This window comes from Schistocerca serialis, chromosome 4 (genome assembly GCF_023864345.2).
Source record: "Schistocerca serialis cubense isolate TAMUIC-IGC-003099 chromosome 4, iqSchSeri2.2, whole genome shotgun sequence".
In the NCBI taxonomy this organism is placed as follows: Eukaryota; Metazoa; Arthropoda; class Insecta; order Orthoptera; family Acrididae; genus Schistocerca; species Schistocerca serialis.
Window position 1 is genome coordinate 777,264,084 of NC_064641.1, and position 21,468 is coordinate 777,285,551.

General features: G+C 40.9%; 1 protein-coding gene across 1 annotated transcript in view; it reads left to right on the top strand.

The window, feature by feature from the left end:
• LOC126474942 (uncharacterized) overlaps nucleotides 1-21,468 on the top strand; it is a 147,876-nt gene that overhangs the window by 41,788 nt on the left and 84,620 nt on the right. Inside the window, exon 4 of the mRNA XM_050102461.1 lies at nucleotides 13,699-13,956. Coding sequence (XP_049958418.1) covers nucleotides 13,699-13,956 — 258 coding nt within the window. The remainder of the gene's footprint in view (nucleotides 1-13,698; nucleotides 13,957-21,468) is intronic.

The following is a 21,468-nucleotide window of genomic DNA, read 5'->3' on the forward strand; positions in this document are numbered from 1 at the left end:
GAAATCAAGAAACATTGTAGAATAAGGTAAGCTTATTTAGTTGGTTTACATAGTATCAAGTGGAAGAAAATAAAGACAGAGAAGAGTTCAATGTGCAATGTATATCAAAATGTAAGAATCAGTTATAAGTGTTTGATCAAATCTCAAATGTTATCATTATAATTCATTTACTTCTGAGTATAGTAGAGAAATGTTTGCCACTGAGTCATAATGAGTGAGACTGACTTTTTGAAATGATGCATTCAGTGGGGTAATACTGGGTGCCAGGTTTCACACCATGCAGTCATCCACCCACATGGACCCCTGTTAGTGAAAATGTGACAAAAATAATTTCTTGTGATAGCACAATGAGGCTCTGAGCTGACATGTTCAATCCTTACAGAATGAAATTTTGCTTAAATCCTTATCAGAATGATTATGGTCTTTATTTTTGTTTGTTATATTTGTTTTTAAATATAGTTGTTTCCTTAAATTTAATTTATGAGCCTTGAATGCCACATTTTGATCATTGCATTAACTTTCTTATTTTATGCAAATTTAGTGAAGTGAATTTATATTTAAAAAATGTAATTGGAGTAAGGTAGCATTTATATTTTATCATGATCTGAAAAGAAGTTGTATTGTAAATGCAACCAACCGAATATGCTGGGACCATTGCATGGCAAATAAAAACTTTTATTGAGGGCACCCACTCTAGTTCTGTTCAGTAGATGTCAGAAGAATTTGATAGATGTCATGTCATTTCATATTGCTGCCAGTATTTGTGTAATTTATGTGTAAAAAATATTCAATTTAATTTCATATTCATTGCTACAGATATTACCACATATTAATATGAGCATCTTTATAATGAGCTTCAGAAAACTTTGTAACTTCAATGTGACATTTCTACCATAGCACATGAACATCACAAAAGATGTGTGTCAGCCTTGACATGACTGTTTCTCGGCCCCTTCTACTCTGACCCACAGAACTAGAAGCATTCTCATCCTCATTACAGCCTGTGCGCAACCACAGGGAAATGGATGCCAGGGCAAGCAACAGTGGTCACAGTGCTGTATGAGATCAGTGGTGATTGTTCAAAACCTCATGGATTATGACCATTTGGCTCACAGAAATATGAAGGATGCCTGATTATATAGTATGTTTAGAGAAGACCTCATGGCATCCATCTTTTCAGGCAGAAGAAATGAAGATAGATGTAACTGTGAATCCAAAATATGATCTGAATATGCCATTACTCCGTTAGATATTACATAATTTTACCTTCCTCTGTTGTGTAGAAATTCCTAGAATCACTGAACATTCAGACATTGAAACTTTAGACTTATTGGACAACATTAAACAAACAGTATTATGAAATAAAGTCAATTGTACACATAGTGTATGAGTAATCATTCATTAATCAGTAAACAAGAGCTCTGTAAAATATTACAAGACTTACACTAAACTCAAAGCAAATTGTTTTATGTGATACCTCTACAAGAAATGCTTCTTTAAATCCTCACACAGAAATATGTACGTGCATATTCATGCATCCACACACACACACACACACACACACACACACACACACACACACACACACACACTACAATGGCATGTTATAAAGATTTAAATGAGTTTGAATGTGGTGTTATAGTTGGTCTTGCTGGGTCCATCAACACTAACATTGGACTGCTGAAGACTGGAAACATGTTGCCTGGTTGGATGAGTCTCATCTCAAATTTTATCGATTGGATGGACGTTTATGAGTATGGAGGCAACCTCATGAATGCATGGACTCTGTGTATCAGCAGGGGACTGTTCAAGCTAGTGGAGGCTCTGTAATGGTGTGGGACATGTACAGTTGGAGTGATATGGGACCACTGATATGTCTAGATACGACTCTGACAGGTGCCATTCATTTAAACATCCTGTCTCATCACCTACATCCATTCATGGTCATTCTGCATTCTGATGGACTTGGGCAATTCCAGCAGGACAATTTGACACCCTACACATCCAGAAGTGCTACAGAGTGGCTCCAGGAACACTATTTTGAGTTTAAAAACTTCTGCTGCCCATCAAACTCCCCAGACATGAGCATTATTGAACATACCTTCGGTGCCTTGCAACGTGCTGTTCAGAAGAAATCTCCATACCCTCATACTCTTACAAATTTATGGACTGCCCTGTAGGATTCATGGTGTCAATTCCCTCCAGCACTACTTCAGACATTAGGCAAGGCCATGCCACATTGTGTTGTGATACTTCCGCTTGCTCTCAGAGACCCCACACATTATTAGGCAGCGACAGGTTTACCAGTTTCTTTGGGTCTTCAGTGTATGTGTTACGAATAATTTTTCTTAATAGATGAACATAGTGTGTATGAGAGGAAAAGTAGTGTGTATTGTAAAGTATTGGTACTGGGGAGCAGGAAATGAATTGACATGTGGTATGTCACTGTGTTATTTCACTGAACAGGTATTTCTAATGACAAATGATTAATACAAAGGAACTTCTTTCCTTCTTCTGTAGTTAGCATTCTGGCTACTTTTGTAACTTCAAACAATCTCATTATTCCACTCATCATGCTAGCCTCAACCCAACTAAACATAATCCAAAGAATTCCAAAGACACAGTAATCCTACTGTCATAAGCTTTACTGTTATAAATTTAGTGCATGTTACCTCATAACTGCTCAGAAAACCCAAAATGTGAACTTGTGGGTTATACCATGTAGTGAACATGACTACAGACTAACAAAACTAATGAATAATTTTATGAAAAACAATTATTTTTCTATAGATCTGTACACTGTGTAAACTATATTTTTTTAACATCTAAGAAACATGTTCACACATGTTACAACCTGTTACCTGCTGAAGGCTAACACATGGTTCACATACCTATAATGTGGTAACCTACGTATAGTTCATTTTGTAGTAAATGTAAGATTATTGACCTTCATTGGTTAAGTCATTGGTACCTTTTCTTGTATAATGAATCAATTAAAAATTACTTCCAACAATATTTCATGTACTGAAGATGACCCTGTTGAGTTGAATTTCAGTAAATGCACATTCATGTCAAAAACACCTGACATGATGATCAGCTCAAAAATAAAATTTCTGATAATTATTACAAAGTAGATCACTGATCTACAGACTTCAAGGAGTCTTATATCAATGCACAGCGGCCATTTCTGTTTACATTTCTGTCTGCTTTCACAGACTTAGTGTATGAGCATTACTTAGTGAAGGAGCAACCAAGATTTCATACATCTGATTGTAATTTACTATAACTCAACAGGGAGTGGCTGACACACTGTTCACAGCAGCTATTTAATAAACTGAGAAAATTCTTTAATACAAAATGTTGTAATGCAGGGATATTAAATATCAGTGTATAACAATGAAAACAATCAATAATTGATAAAATTATTTAATTGGACAGATAAAAATCTACTTGACAAGTGGTGCCAGAACACACATATAAAAGACTGTTGTGATTGGCAAGCTTTTAGAGCCAATGGCTCCTTCTTCAGGCAGAAGAGTTGAAGGGGAAGGAAGAAAGGTGAAGTAAAAGGACTGGAGAGGTCTAGGAAAAGGGGTCAATTTTGGGAAAGTCACCCAGAACTGTGGGTCAGTGGAACATACCATGCAGGGTGAGAAGGAAAGAATGATTATTGGGGACTACATTTGACAAGATTTGAAAACCTGGGAGCTTAAAGGAGGAAGACAGGGTAATGGTTGGTTGGTATGAGGAAGGAGACTAGACAGCGAGGTCATCGGTCTCATCGGATTAGGGAAGGACGGAGAAGGAAGTCGGCCGTGCCCTTTGAAAGGAACCATCCTGGCATTTGCCTGGAGTGATTTAGGGAAATCACGGAAAACCTAAATCAGGATGGCCGGATGCAGGATTGAACCGTCGTCCTCCTGAATGCGAGTCCAGTGTCTAACCACTGCGTCACCTCGCTCGGTGAAGACAGGGTAATATCCAAGACAAAGATTACTACTAAAACATCATACATGAGTTAATAGGAGTGAGAAGCTAGGTGCATTGTACGTAACAGAGGTGGGAGGGGGCGGTAAAAAATAGATGGAAAAGACAAAGTGAGATGTAGGAAATTAAAACAGAGTGAAGAAAAGAGTAGTTACAGTGAAGAAAAGCTGAGCTGGAAGAAATTAACGTAAGTTAAGGCAAGGTGGGTGGTGAGAACCAAGGACATATTGTAGTGTTCGTTCCCACCTGCGAAGTTCTGAGTAACTGTTGTCTGGCAGAAGAATTCAGATGACGTGTGTGGTGAAACAGGCACTGAGGTCACAAATGTCATGTTGTAGAGCACACTCTGCAACAGTATACAGTGAGTTGCCAGTATATACCCCCTGCCTATGCCCATTCATCCTAATTGATAATTTGGTGGTAGTCATGCTGATGTAGAAGGCTGAACAGTGTTTACATAATAGCTGGTATATGACGTGTGATTTTGCAGGTGTCTCTCCCTTTGATAGTATATGTTTTTTCGAATTACAAGGCTATTGTAGGTGGTGATAGGAGGGTGCATAGGGCAAGTTTTGCAGGGGGGACAGTCACAGGGGTTTGAGCCATAGGGTAGGGAAATGGGTGCAGTAGGAGCATAGGGTCCGAAAAGAATATTGTGGACATTGAGAGGGTGACGGAAAGCTATTCTAGGTGTGGAGGGCAAAATTTCAGACAGAATGGCTCTCATTTCAGGACATGTTTTTAGGAAATCATGGCCCTGTAGAAAGATAATAGTGAGTCATGAATGGTGTGTGCTGATGCTGTTTTGTGGAGGTATCAGCAGTATCAGGATTAGATGTGATGGCCTGAGAAATCTGCTTTTTAACTAGGCTGGTGGGGTAATTATGTGCAGTGAAGGTTGAGTTGAGAATGGTGGCATATTGGTGTAAACAGTCTGTGTCTGAACAAATACATTTGCCTCAGATGCCAAGGGTGTATTAGAGGGAACGTTTGACATGGAAAGGATGGCAACTGTCAAAAGTTATGTACTGTTGTTTGTTGGTGGGTTTAATGTGGGCAGAAGTGTGTATCTGGCCTTCAGTGAGGACAAGATCAGCATCAAGGAAAGGGGAATGTGATTCAGAAGAGGACCTGGCAGGAGGTATTTAGAGAGTCCAGAAATTTCAGCAGGTCATCCTCACCATGAGTCCATATGGTAAAGATGTCATCAACGTATTTAAACCAAACCAGAGCTTGAAGACTTATGGAATCGAGGACAGCCCCTTCAAAGCAACCCATGAAAAGGTTGGCATGGGAAGGAGTCATACAGGTTCCCATGGCCATAACCCTGATCTATTTCTATGTCTGCCCCTCAAAGGTGAAGTAGTTTTTGGTAAGTATAAAGCTTATTAAGGTGAGTAGGAAGGATATCATAGGTTTGGAATCAGTTGGGTGCTGACTGAGGAAATGTTCAGAAGCAGACAGAAACTATAGGATGGCCAGGATGATTGGGTTTGGGATCATCAAAAGAAGGTAAAAGGTGATCCTAAGATCCACAAACCCAATTATCCTGGCCATCCTATAGTTGCTGGCTTAAGAGCACCCACTGAACATATATCTTACTTAGTTGATCAACTCCTGCAACTCATAGTACAAAAGCTCCCCTCCCATTTCAAAGATACCAACCATTTCCTAGATCATATGAAATCCATGCCCAACACACTCCCATCACACAACTTGCTTGTCACCATTGATCCCACGTAACTCTATACCAACAACCCCCTTATACATGGTCTGTCTGCTGCTGAACATTTCCTCAGTCAGCACCCACCTGAGTCCAAGCCTATGACATCTTTCCTACTCACCTTAAGCAACTTTATACTTACCAAAAACTACTTTACCTTTGAGGGGCAGACTTACAAACAGATCAGAGGTATGGCTACGGGAACCAGCATGGCACCTTCCTATGCCAACCTTTCCATGGGTCACTTGGAAGGGGCTTTCCTGGGTGCCATAAGTCTTCAGACCCTGGTTTGGTTTAGATACATTGATGACATCTTTGCCATATGGACTTCTGGTGAGGCTGACCTGCTAATATTCCTAGAATCTCCAAATACCTTCTCCCAATAAGATTTCACATGGTCCTTTTCTAAATCCCATGTCACTTTCCTTGATGTTGATCTTGTCCTCACCAAAGGTCAGATACACACTTCTGCCCACATAAAGCCTACCAACAAACAACAGTACATACATCTACTGCTACAAGAGACTCTTCTCCACTCAGCTCTGACAGTTGGTCAAATCTATTGCATATATGCAAAGTATAACTGTCTGAATACCTCCTCCTCCTAGCTGCCTTCTTCCCAACTGCTAGTTCCCTTTCCCAACCACCCTTCACCCTCCTCAACCTATCTAGTTCCTTCTTTGTGTGTTGTAACTGCACCTGAAGGGCACAGACCATAAGCTCCTGCTCCTCTATCAACTTATTTCTACTACAGATTCTGCATTCCCAGGAGAAGATCTCACTAGAATGTCCACTGGCTTCCCCCACTGCATTCCCCCCAGTGAAAATACTTTGAACAAATCCCACACTGTAACCCATACTGACAAACCTACAATGGAGACCACACTTCTCACACATGGTAAAATATTACAGATACAGTTTCAGTTGTTCATAGGTTTAGTGTGGATGGAAGTGTGTAGCTGGCCTTTGGTGAGGATGATATCAACATCAAGTAAAGTGGCATGGGATTCAAAACAGGATATACCAACATCCCCGTGTACATGGTCTGCCTGCTGATGAATATTTCCTCAGTCAGCCCCCACCTGATTCCAAACCGGTGACATACTTCCTACTTACCTTAATCAACTTTATATTTAGCAACAACTACTTCACCTATGAGGGCAGACCTACAAACAGATCAGGGGTATGACCATGGGAACGAGGGTGGCTCCTTCCTATGCCAACCTTTTCATGAGTTGCTTGGAGGGGGCCAGCCAGGGATCCATTTCTTCAGACCCTGGTTTGGTTTAGATACATTGATGACATGAAACTTCCTGGCAGATTAAAACTGTGTGCCTGACCGAGACTCGAACTCGGGACCTTTGCCTTTCGCGGGCAAGTGCTCTACTATCTGAGCTACCGAAGCACGACTCACGCCCGGTGCTCACAGCTTTACTTCTGCCAGTATCTCGTCTCCTACCTTCCAAACTTTACAGAAGCTCTCCTGTGAACCTTGCAGAACTAGCACTCCTGAAAGAAAGGATACTGCAGAGACATGGCTTAGCCACAGCCTGGGGGATGTTTCCAGAATGAGATTTTCACTCTGCAGCGGAGTGTGTGCTGATATGAAACTTCCTGGCAGGTTAAAACTGTGTGCCCAACCGAGACTCGAACTCGGGACCTTTGCCTTTTGCGGACAAGTGCTCTAACATCAGAGCTACCGAACCACGACTCACGCCCGGTGCTCACAGTTACTTCTGCCAGTATCTCGTCTCCTACCTTCGAAACTTTACAGAAGCTCTCCTGTGAACCTGCGGTGCACCTCCTGGTGCTACTGATCCCTTCACAAAACAGCTTCAGAGCACACCATTGCCGGCCAGAGTGGCCGAGTGGTTCTAGGCACTACAGTCTGGAACTGCACGACCGCTACAGTTGCAGGTTCAAATCCTGCCTCAGGCATGGATGTGTGTGATGTCCTTAGGTTAGTTAGGTTTAAGTAGTTCTAAATTCTAGGGGACTGTTGGCCACACCAGTTAAGTCCCATAGTGCTCAGAGCCATTTGAACCAATCACATCATTGGTGACTCAGTATTATCCTCATGTGGAATGTGTTAATCAGCTACTTCTAAATGGCCACGATTTCCTAAAATCATGCCTTGAAATGAGATCGATTCTGCCTGAAATTTTGCCCACTACACCTATAATAGCTTTCTGTTGCCATCCCAAACCATCCTATATTCTTGTCAGACCCTATGCTCCTTCTGCACCCATCTCCCTACCCTATGGCTTCCTACCCCTGTGACCATCCCTACTGGAATAGGAGAGCCACCTGCAAAATGAAACATGTCATATACTGACTATTATGTAAACACTGTTCAGCCTTCTACATTGGCATGACTACCACCAAATTATCAATTAGGATGAATGGACATAGGCAGAGGGTATATACTGGCAACTCGCTATATACTGTTGCAGAGTGTGCTCTACAATATGACATTCGTGACCATGGTGCCTCTTTCACCACATGCGTCATCTGGATAAAAATCCAGACACCAGTTTCTCAGAACTCCGTAGGTGGGAACTGGCACTACAACATATCCTTGGTTCTCACCACCCACCTTGCCTTAATTTACGTTAATTTCTTTCATCTCAGCTTTTCTTCACTGTAACTACCCTTTGCTTCACTCCGTTTTAATTTTCTCCATCTTTCATTGTCTCCCCCACCTATTTTTCACTGCCCCCTCCCAACTCTTACATACAATGCACTTAGCTTCTCACTCTTATTAACTCATGTATGATGTTTTAGTAGTAATCTTTGTCTTGCATATTACCCTGTCTTCCACCATTAAGCTCTCCAGTTTTGAAATCTTGTCTGATGCAGTTCCCAACATTCAATCTTTCCTTCTCACCCCGTATGTTAAGTTCCCCTGACCCATAGTTCTGGGTGACTTTCCCAAAATCTACCCATTTTCCTAGACCTCTCCAGTCCTTTTACCTCACCCTTCTTCCTTCCCCTTCAACCCTTCTGCCTGAAGAAGGAGCCATTGGCTCTGAAAGCTTGCCAATCACTACAGTCTTTAATGTGTGTGTGTTCTGCTGCCACTAAATATCAAGATAGTTTGATAAGTATGGTAAATAATTGGCTAACAATGCTGTACAATCACAATAAAATCATGATATGTTTAATTGACTCTTTTATCATAACATGTTACACATTTCAAGATTACACACATCTTCAGACTTCTGTTACAAAAAAGTACAATACATAAGTGAACAGCTCACTCAACACATCTGAACATTACAGAAAATGACATCGGGTCGTATGAGTTACATACCACAAACTTCAACTCCTTTCTAACCAACCAGGCATACAGCCTTGACAACTCAAAGAAAGTGTCCAATAACATATGACTATAACTGCAACACATGCGGTCTTGAAGCATAGCATATACTGACGCTAAACACGTCAACTAGCAGTGAAGCGCCTTCGGTAGGGGGTGCAGCATGGTCATGTGCTTCATGCATTCACAGGTAATTTAATACTAATATACACAGCATATAACATATAACAGGATGTAATTACAAGTAGCGACTGGAATGGTACTTCTGTACACATTAACACTAAAGGAGTTTTAATTTTTTTTTCAAAAAACTCCAAAATTTTTACATTGCCAATAGTGGCACTAAGCACAACTCGAAGCATATGCCAATATAAAATAAATAATGGGGGGGGATTAAAAAACAAAAAAAGAAAGTGTTAAAGAGTGGTCCTTGCTGACTCAATGGTTTACTTTATTGATTTTAGACTTTAAAGTTTTAACACTTTTAATGTTTTATTTATTTATTTATAAATTTTAAATCTAGAGGTCTTCTGTATCCAGGTAATATAGGTAGGACTCAGGCAATTGTCATGCCACTAGTTTACATAAAGAATGTATGAGGTATAACCCCTGTGTGTGTTTTGGGATTTTGTGAAAATGTTCTTCCTCTCACCATTAAACTTTTTTCCAAGTGGTAGAGGGGTGTAAGTTGTTGTTTGAAGCCTTCTATTTGGGCGATCATGGTCCATGAATATCCCTTGCCTGTAATTCAATAGGTGAATGGCTGCTGCCAACGTGGTTGCCATTGGCTTTAACAGATGGCACCTAAGACGTTTGCATATGTGAGCTGATCCCAGGGTTTTAGTATATGATGGATAATGTTGGTTATATTTAATTTGGTGGTATTCTTTTAGAGATCAGGTTGAAAGGTTTATTCATGAAGGAATTCCCCCCCCCCCCCCCCCCCCCCCCCCCCCCCCCCCCCCCCCCGTTATTCATATTGACATATGGTTTGAGTTGTGCTTAGTGCCACTATTGACTATAGGTATAGTATTGCAATGTAAAAATTTTGGAGGGTTTTTTTTTAATTAAAAAATCCTTTAGTGTTAACATGTATGGAAGTACCATTCTGGTTGCTATTTGTAATTATGCTCTGTTAGATGTTATATGCTGAGTATATTAGTATTAAATTACATGTGAATGCATGGAGCACATGACCATGCAGTGCCCCCTACTGAAGGCGCTTCACTGCTAGTTGACTTGTTTAGCGTCAGTATATGCTCTGCTTCAAGACTGCATGTGTCACAGTAATAGTCATATGTTATTGGACACTTTCTTTGAGTTGTCAATGGTGTATGCCTGGTTGGTTAGGAAGGAATTGAAGTTTGTGATATGTAACTCAAATGACTCAATCTCATTTTCTATAATGAGACGTGTGAGTGTGCTGTTCACTTATATTTTGTACTTTTTTGTAACAGATGTCTGAAGATGGGTGTAATCCTAAAACATGTAACATGTTCTAATAAAAGAGTCAACTGAACTTCTCATGACTTCATTGTGATATTACAGCACTGGTTGCCAATTATTAACACAAAAATGATCGCAAACCTCAGATGGGATTTTATGTCCTGTATATCATACAAGTCTGATAAATTTTCATAAAAGAATGGAACACTTTTATTAGACATTTATGGCTGGTAAGCTTGATTATTCCAAGGTTTGCATAAGGAATTTCAACAAAGTACAGCATACTGTTCATTGTTGGCAGCCGTATGAATTGCTCAGGGTGCCGACTGCAATTGAAAGGGGAGAAAACTGAATTTATGCTGTTATTAAACATTTTGATTTGAAGGGTTGGACTTCAAATCAAAACAGAATCAGATATAGTTCAAATGGACTCTGCACCATCGCTAAAGACCATTTACTTTTAGATTAATGAATTTAAATTTGATCAGACAAGCACCAAAGACAAAGGATGCCCCAGATGTCCAATTGAAGTCACCACAAAGGAAATCATTGACAAAGTCCATGACTGGTAATGTAGGAGCACCAAATAAAAATTGTGAGATTGCCAAAACTGCTGGCATCTCAACTGAGTGAATCCATAATGTCCTGCATAGGGAATTGGCTATGAAGAACTGTGTGCAAGTTAGGTGCCATGACTGCTCACAGTCGACCAAAAATGAATCTGGCCAAAAATTTCAACACAAAGTTTATCTGTGAGATGTTTTGTACCATTTTGTGACTGTTGATGAAACCTGAATCCATCATTACACACCAAAGCCAAAATGGCAGTCAAAACAATACACAAATGCTGGTGAAAGTGCACTGAAGAAGGCAAAGATCATTTTGTCAGCTGGTAAGGTGATGACCACTGTTTTTTGAGATTCCCAAGGAATAATCCTCACAAATTCCCTGCAAAATAGTCTGCTAGACACTCAGTCTCAGCATTGGTACAAATTATCATTTGTCGCATCAGTCTGTATATATACATCATATGTTTGAGACTTGGAAAGGCCTCTAGAATCTATAGTTTTATTAGATTAAAGCACCTATGCTTTTGATTTACGAGGGCAGTTCAATAAGTAATGCAACACATTTTTTTCTGAAACAGGGGTTGTTTTATTCAGCATTGAAATACACCAGGTTATTCCCCAATCTTTTAGCTACACAACACTATTTTTCACCGTAATCTCCATTCAATGCTACGGGCTTACGCCACCTTGAAATGAGGGCCTGTATGCCTGCACAGTACCATTCCACTGGTCGATGTCAGAGCCAACGTCGTACTGCATCAATAACTTCTTCTTCAACCGCGTAGTGCCTCCCACGGATTGCGTCCTTCATTGGGCCAAACATATGGAAATCCGACGGTGCGAGATCGGGGCTGTAGGGTGCATGAGGAAGAACAGTCCACTGAAGTTTTGTGAGCTTCTCTCGGGTGCGAAGACTTGTGTGAGGTCTTGGGTTGTCATGAAGAAGGAGAAGTTCATTCAGATTTTTGTGCCTACGAACACGCTGAAGTCGTTTCTTCAATTTCTGAAGAGTAGCACAATACACTTCAGAGTTCATCGTTTGACCATGGGGAAGGACATCGAACATAATAACCCCTTCAGCATCCCAGAAGACTGTAACCATGACTTTACCGGCTGAGGTTATGGCTTTAAACTTTTTCTTGGTAGGGGAGTGGGTGTGGAGCCACTCCATTGATTGCCGTTTTGTTTCAGGTTCGAAGTGATGAACCCATGTTTCATCGCCTGTAACAATCTTTGACAAGAAATTGTCACCCTCAGCCACATGACGAGCAAGCAATTCCGCACAGATGGTTCTCCTTTGCTCTTTATGGTGTTCGGTTAGACAACGAGGGACCCAGCGGGAGCAAACCTTTGAATATCCCAACTGGTGAACAATTGTGACAGCACTACCAACAGAGATGTCAAGTTAAGCACTGAGTTGTTTGATGGTGATCCGTCGATCATCTCGAACGAGTGTGTTCGCACGCTCCGCCATTGCAGGAGTCACAGCTGTGCACGGCCGGCCCGCATGCGGGAGATCAGACAGTCTTGCTTGACCTTGCGGCGATGATGACACACGCTTTGCCCAATGACTCACCGTGCTTTTGTCCACTGCCAGATCACCGTAGACATTCTGCAAGCGCCTATGAATATCTGAGATGCCCTGGTTTTCCGCCAAAAGAAACTCGATCACTGCCCGTTGTTTGCAACGCACATCCGTTACAGACGCCATTTTAACAGCTCCGTACAGCGCTGCCACCTGTCGGAAGTCAATGAAACTATACGAGATGAAGCGGGAATGTTTGAAAATATTCCACAAGAAATTTCCGGTTTTTTCAACCAAAATTGGCCGAGAAAAAAAATGTGTTGCATTACCTATTGAACTGCCCTCGTAGATAGACTCCCCCATTTTATTTGATACTGAAGTGCTTTTCCAATACCTGATCCTGTTTAGGGGGGAATACCAAGTGGGTTGAGGTGTGGATAGGAATGTGAATTGAGGACAGAGGCATGCAAGGGTGGTTTGTGCAGTTGTGCAAACCCACTGTGTTAGGATGGTGTAGTGTTTAGCACAACTGTCTAGTGGACACGAGACCCAGCTTTGAGTCCAAGCCTTGGTACAAGACACACTATAAAAGTTTTTGTAGTTCGGTTATCATGGAAACCTTAGAACTATAAACTAATCAGTGTAACATATACAGTCCATGGCAATCACTTGATGGAAAAGCAAATGTATTTATGTCGTAAATATTATTTAAAGCCCTTTGTTGTGGCCAACCTGTAGTATGAAGCATCATTATAACAACAAAACTGAAAATATTTTTTAGAAATATTTCAAGTGTTTTCCTATAGTTCAGGAGAAAATCACATAAGCATCAATAGATATGTTTTCAATAATCTACCAGAAATTATGAAATCTTTTGTAGTAAATATAGCTGAATTATAGTTTAGGTACTGCATTTTAGTTATAATTAATATTACCATGTAATATAATATTTAATAACTTTAAGTAAGCTTTTTGCATTCTGATTAAACACACCATATAAATTCTCTCCACAACCATGAGACACTTCTCAGTTACATATGTGCATATTATTTGTGTAATATAATACAGCAATAAAAAATACATATGTAACTATTGCAGCTTCAGTAATATGTCCACATTTTCTTTGCAGATAGAGAAACTCTATTGGGACAATCTAAAACAATCATCATCAAAATAGGAGATAATGTTGACTTAGACTGCAATGAAACCGGAGCTCTTTACTGCACTTTTGTACCTCCTAACTCAAATGATAAACTCCTTGGTCCTGGTCCTTGCACATTGACACTGGACCATGTTACAGCCAGAGAAGTTGGAATGTGGACCTGTTATGTTGGCATTAAGAATATGTCTAAGGAATTTAAAAAGACTATTGAACTTGTCCTTGAAGGTAAAACCAACAATACTATTCATTTTGACTATTTATGCAGAAGGGCAAAATCAACACAGGCAGCAATCTATGAATGTCTTAACAGTACCTGAGATCTGATGGATAACAAACAATTATCAGCTAGGATATTTTTAGGTAAGTCCAAAGCATTTGACATAGTTAAACATACAAATCTAGTTACTGAGACTGAACACTGTGGCAATGGGTCCTTTCAGACAAGTGGATCAAATAATTACTTGACAATCAAAAGTGCAAAGAAGATATTGAAGTACTGCGAAATGTAGATGAAATGTACGTGCATCCCAAGGAATGTTTATGGGACCACTACTCTTCCTGTTATACTTTAATGGTCTGAGTATAAACGTAAATACACACAAAAGTGTCTTATTTTTTGACTTTATGGCAGTCCTTCTATAAGGTGAGAAACAGCACGAACTGCAGCAGTCTGTAAATTGTTCCATGAAACCAATCAGCAGTTGGTCAGACCACACTTGTTTAGTTATAAATAACAGTAAAAATGTCACCATAAACCAACAAAATAAGAATCCACATAACCTAGAATTTTTCTTAAGGATTGTCAAAAATGTTAAATGGATTAATCATAATAAGTATGTAAATGTAACAATGTAATGAAAGGAATAGCTGCTACTCACAATATAGTGGAGATGTTGTCACAGAATGGCAGAAGAAAAAGACTGTCAGACATTTAGCTTTCTGCCTACAAGGCCTTTGTCAAAATTAGATAACATACACACACGCACACACTCATGCAAATGAAACTCACACTCACATGACCACAGCCTCCAGCAGCTTGAATCAGACTTGTTGTAGATATGCAAATGTGTTGTTTGAGTGTATAAATGGTAAACTAAGTAGAGGGTGTTAACTCTTGAGGCCCTGAAGCCTTGCACTAATATGGAAACCGTTAAAACTGCTTATTATGCTTACATACAGTCACATCTGAACTATAGTTTAACATTCAGGGGAAACTGTCTGGCAGCTCTCAGTACATTTAAAATTCAAAAGAATGCCATTAGAATAATAAATGGAAAACAATAAGGTAATCATGCAAAAATACCTTCACAGTGCTTTACATACTTGCACTACTATCCATTCATGGAAGAGAAACCATTTAACTTTTCCAAACAAATGAAATAGATGATGAAAAAATTTGCAGAAGAACTGTGATGTCTATGACCACAGTACCAGACTCAGCAAAACATTCATTCAATCCATGCATGTACCAATAGGTGTCCGAGGCGTCCATTCCTCATAGGACTGAAAATTTTGTTAAAATACCTGTGGAAATAAAAGCTATCCAGTATACAAATTCCTTTAAAGGCAATCCTTACAGTGAAACTGTTTCTACTCAGTGACTGAATACATGACTATATAAATTACAATGTACAAAATTGCAGATTTCTGTATTTTGTGTATACCCCCACCCCCCTCTCTATTTCTCTCTCTTTCCATAGCAGGTTATATCAAATGCTGCAACTCGTTTCTTTTCTTTTCTGGTTTTCCAAAAGTCCCTGAGTCACTGCCCTACAATGCCATGCTCCAAATGTAAATTCTCCTACATTTCTTTCTCAAATTAAGGCCCATATTAAGTGTTAGTAGACTTCTTTTGGCAGAGAAGTTCTCTTTGCCTGTGCTAAGCTGCTTTTTACATCCCACATGCTACATCCATCATGAGTTATTTTCCTTACAAGATAACAGAATTCCATAACATCATCTTCTTAATAGTCAGAGTTCTGATGTTAAATCTATCACTAACTATACAGGGTGGAAAAAATTGTGTCATGAAATTTTAACTTTGGATAGCTGATGCCAGCAAGAACCAAAATTAAAATGTTTTTATGATGCCTTACTTTTTTGTGGGTGGTCATTTGAAACCCAGTCTAGGTAATGGTCCTTGTGCATGGGTTTTTGGTAAACTGTGTGGCCTAAGCTATTATCTTCTTTCTCAAAAAATTATCACATCAACTAACTTTAATCTTCCACCTGCCTCCTTCACCTTAGGAAACTGAATCTTGGGATCAACTCTGTTGTGATGCTTATGAAAAAAAAGATTAGTTCTTCTCTGCCACTCCTCCACAAAACAAGCAAATTATCTACATATGCCTGCTCCTCAAATTTTTCCAGGAAATAATTCACTATAACTGGATTTAAGCGGCTGCCCATAGCCACACCACCTGTCTTTCCATAGAACTCATTGTTCTGTTTGAAATATGTGGCCATGAGCAATATTTAAATGACTCTGCAATATCAGGAGGAAAACTCCAATTCAGCTCATGAAGCAGGACTACAGTTAATAGCAATACCACATCAAAAATAATTAACATGTCCTCCAGTTGGACCACTATGCCATTTAATTTACACTCCTGGAAATTGAAATAAGAACACCGTGAATTCATTGATCCAGGAAGGCGAAACTTTATTGCCACATTCCTGGGGTCAGATACATCACATGATCACACTGACAGAACCACAGGCACATAGACACAGGCAACAGAGCATGCACAATGTCGGCACTAGTACAGTGTATATCCACCTTTCGCAGCAATGCAGGCTGCTATTCTCCCATGGAGACGATCGTAGAGATGCTGGATGTAGTCCTCTGGAACGGCTTGCCATGCCATTTCCACCTGGCGCCTCAGTTGGACCAGCGTTCGTGCTGGACGTGCAGACCGCGTAAGACGACACTTCATCCAGTCCCAAACATGCTCAATGGGGGACAGATCCGGAGATCTTGCTGGCCAGGGTAGTTGACGTACACCTTCTAGAGCATGTTGGGTGGCACAGGATACATGCGGACGTGCATTGTCCTGTTGGAACAGCAAGTTCCCTTGCCGGTCTAGGAATGGTAGAACGATGGGTTCGATGACGGTTTGGATGTACCGTGCACTATTCAGTGTCCCCTCGACGATCACCAGTGGTGTACGGCCAGTGTAGGAGATCTCTCCCCACACCATGATGCCGGGTGTTGGCCCTGTGTGCCTCGGTCGTATGCAGTCCTGATTGTGGCGCTCACCTGCACGGCGCCAAACACGCATACGACCATCATTGGCACCAAGGTAGAAGCGACTCTTATCGCTGAAGACGACACGTCTCCATTCGTCCCTCCATTCACGCCTGTCGCGACACCACTGGAGGCGGGCTGTACGATGTTGGGGCGTGAGCGGAAGACGGCCTAACGGTGTGCGGGACCGTAGCCCAGCTTCATGGAGACGGTTGCGAATGGTCCTCGCCGATACCCCAGGAGCAACAGTGTCCCTAATTTGCTGGGAAGTGGCGGTGCGGTCCCCTACGGCACTGCGTAGGATCCTACGGTCTTGGCGTGCATCCGTGCGTCGCTGCGGTGTGGTCCCAGGTCGACGGGCACGTGCACCTTCCGCCGACCACTGGCGACAACATCGATGTACTGTGGAGACCTCACGCCCCACGTGTTGAGCAATTCGGCGGTACGTCCACCCGGCCTCCCGCATGCCCACTATACGCCCTCGCTCAAAGTCCGTCAACTGCACATACGGTTCACGTCCACGCTGTCGCGGCATGCTACCAGTGTTAAAGACTTCGATGGAGCTCCGTATGCCACGGCAAACTGGCTGACACTGACGGCGGCGGTGCACAAATGCTGCGCAGCTAGCGCCATTCGACGGCCAACACCGTGGTTCCTGGTGTGTCCGCTGTGCCGTGCGTGTGATCATTGCTTGTACAGCCCTCTCGCAGTGTCCGGAGCAAGTATGGTGGGTCTGACACACCGGTGTCAATGTGTTCTTTTTTCCATTTCCAGGAGTGTGCTTATAAACTGTGCCAAATTCTTGATATAGGAGTCTGATTGGCCCACATATAGTCATAGTAATGTGGTCAAGACCTTGGCAATGAAATAGGTGCAAAAACCAAGGGACTAAGTATAGGTCTCAGAGGAACATGTTCTTTATGCTCCTTCGGCAATCCACAATGTCTTGGCGGTAGCACAACTGAATTGAACTGACTTTTCTTATTGCTCTGTCTGGTAGAGAACTTCTTTATCAGTCACATAACAGTTATAAGAACTTTGTCAGTGAGGGGAGGAGGAGGAGGAGAAGATTAGTGTTTAATGTCCCATCGACAATGAAGTCATTAGAGATGGAGCACAAGCTCAGATTAGGGAAGGATGGAGAAGGAAACTGACCATGCCATTTCAAAGGAAGCATCCTGGCATTTGCCTGGAATGATTTAGGGAAATCACAGAAAACCTAAATCAGGATGGCCGGAGATGGGTTTGAACTGTTGTCCTCCCAAATGCGAGTCCAGTGTGCTAACCACTGTGCCACCTCACTCTGTCTATTTCAGTGAGATCTTTACTCAGTTTCCTATATGTTGGCAGATCTAATAAGTTGTTACTCTTAATAGAATAGCCAGCGACATTCAAAACTACTGTGACATTTCCCTTGCCAGTGAGGAGAATGATAATACTATCATCTTCCTTCAGCCATTTTATGGCTCTCACCCACAATTAAATATCTTTTTGGCAGCTTTGAGTGAGCCTATACTCTTACAGCTTCTGTATGAACTTTTCCAACAGTAACTGTGTCCACGCTGTGAATGCCTGCTTGTACATAGACTATTGTTTCCTCCATGGACACAACTCCAAGACTAATGGCAAAATTATCTCCCCTGGCAAGCACAGATATCTGGTCATCAGATAATGAATTTCCATATGAATTGATAACTGTGTGGGAAACATCTAAGTGGTGGATCATCATATTAGGTTGCAAATTATCAAATCTCTTCTTCTGTCTACTATAAGTTGTCAACATATGCTTCTTAACAGTAAAATGTAAATGTCATGTGACTAGGGCCTCCCTTCGGGTAGACCGTTCGCCGGGTGCAAGTCTTTTGATTGGACGCCACTTCGGCAACTTGCACGTCAATGGGTATGAAATGATGATGATTAGGACAACGCAGCACCCAGTCCCTTAGTGGAGAAAATCTCCGACTCAGTCAGGAATCGAACCCAGGCCCTTAGGATTGACATTCTGTTGTGCTGACCACTCAGCTACCGGGGGCAGACTGCTTCTTAACAGTGTAATGCAATAGTCTGTCAATTCTATCCCAGTCACCACTACACAATTAATTGCTCAGTGTAATATGGTGACACATTAACTTGCAGTCTGTGCATTCCAGGTTCTGGTGGATCTGTTGAATTTACTCTGTAATAAGTCCTCTTCTCTCCATTTGAAAATCCTCTGTGCCTTTGCCGAGCACCACAGTGATATTTCTGGCCATGAAAGTTTACAATTGACAGTAACATAGCTGCTGGGTGTTTTGACCCCATAATTGTGTAAAATTGGATTTTAAGTAAATGGTACTTCATTATTGCAAACACCATACATTTCTTGTTGTTGCAAATGCCATATCCATATCTTCATATAAACAATTTTACTCTGTATTTAACACTTTCTTGTCCTCAGCTCCATATATGTTTCTGGAAATACAGTATAAGACTGGAGTCAAGCCCATGTCTGGAGATTATATGTATCTGTTGCACCAATGTCCCAGTGCTTTTCCCTGATCATTACCATTGTGTTGCTTCCTTAGCTACCTGCAACACTTATTTGCTGCAGCACATGAAACCAATGATCCATTTACCTTGAGGCTTTAATCTTTCCTATTTTTGTGAGTGAGAACATGCATGTCAGTGAATTTCATTATGTGGTCAGTCTCACATACTGTTTGCTCTGACAAGACTTGTTTCTCTACCAGTCCCAACATGCAAAACCATTTATATCTGATGATCCTGGTATTGACAGATTGTCCAATCTTTCAAACATAGACTTTTTCACATGTACATGGTTTCTTGACACTGCAAGTGAGACACTATTGTCCTTTGTCAGTCTTTGGCACTCTTTGATCTTGTTGAGCAATTTGTAAATAGACTTCACACAATATATGGCTGATTCTGTCCATCCCCGGGCGACATATGGCAGAAAGGCTGTGCTCAGCATTTCTTCTTCTAAAGCATCACTTTACTGAGTGTTAGGTTTTGTGACACTTCTTGTACAACTAGTAAAGTACCTTTGCTACTTATGTCTTTCATCTTGCATGTGAGGTGCTGTGACTCAAATATTCATGTCATGTGCACCATGAAAATATTTTACCTTTTTTTTCTGACATCAGCCCATGTACATTGGTTTTTGACATATGCTGTGCCTCAGCTTTTTACCATTCCTCGTAAACATTTTGTGTTGGTGTGGAGACTGTTCATTTATCTCAGTAAGTCACTGTTTCTCCCATGAGCCCACATGAAAAAGATATCGTTGATGTACCTGTACCACACTTTACATTTACAAAATGCCAGTTCAAGCACCTGTCTTTCAAAATTACTTGTGAAAAAACTACTGGACTAAGTGGACCACCTATGGCAATGCCTTCCAGATGTTTATAGAAATTATCACTTCATATAAAGCAGCTTATGGTAAGACGTGCATGAAAGAGGTTCACGATGTCCTGTGGGGAAATGGAATCAATAAGATCCTGAAAGTCACAGAGTGCCACTTCAGATCTAGTAGGTTGCATATTTTCCACAAATAATTTTTGGACTTCATCATAATGGTCATATTTCCCTTGTCCAATATGCTCTTGTTAGCGTTAAGGCTCTTGATAGCTTGTAATTCTTCTCTTATCAGGTTGCGGGCTTGTGGATTTTGTCAACACAGTATCCTGGCAGTTTTGATGTCTATTTCCTTAGCTTTGCCACAAGGAAGTTTCTTGATGATCACTTTGGTGTTAGCAATGATACCCTTCATTGATAAAGTTTTGGGGATGGTACAAAATTCCCTGCCTTTTGAAGATAAACAGTTCATTTGAGATCATTGGTTGTTTGCATAGGTTAACCAGTGTGTGGTACATGTCAGAAATAGACTGTTAATATGCTTTCAGTACTTTTCAAACTTTTTCTTCTCTTCCTTGGTGCATGTTCCTGTGAGTGATGCTTTTAATCATATCGTAGTTATCTCAATACATGCTGTCACTGAGCTGACAGAAAATGTCCTAAAGTTCTTCATCAGTTCTTGTCAAGTCTCTCTGTGTTGTAGATTTCACTCCCTGACAAAGAAGTGTTCATTTCATCCTATCATTGATATGATGTGCCTGAGTGACAATGAATAGGCACTAACATTTAAGATACTTTGGAATGGTCCCTTCATCCTGGCACTGCAATAAAAGGCAAGAGAGGATAGTAAACAGGCTTTTTCCCATCATTGGTCAAGGCTTTGATACAGTCCTGAAATCTTCTCCCCATAGAATAATAGTATAAAATTGTTGGGGCTTTCATGGCCACTTGTTGATTTACTGCCAGTTGGCTTTTGTGTTTGAATCATTAGATTATCAATTTTCCTGACATTTCTTTACGTGGAATGGTAATTTATATGATCATCTGGAAAGTGTCACCATGAGTAGTCCACCTAATCCAGTGGTAGACTTTTTTTTACGGAGCATTTTGAAAGACAGGTGCTGGACATGACA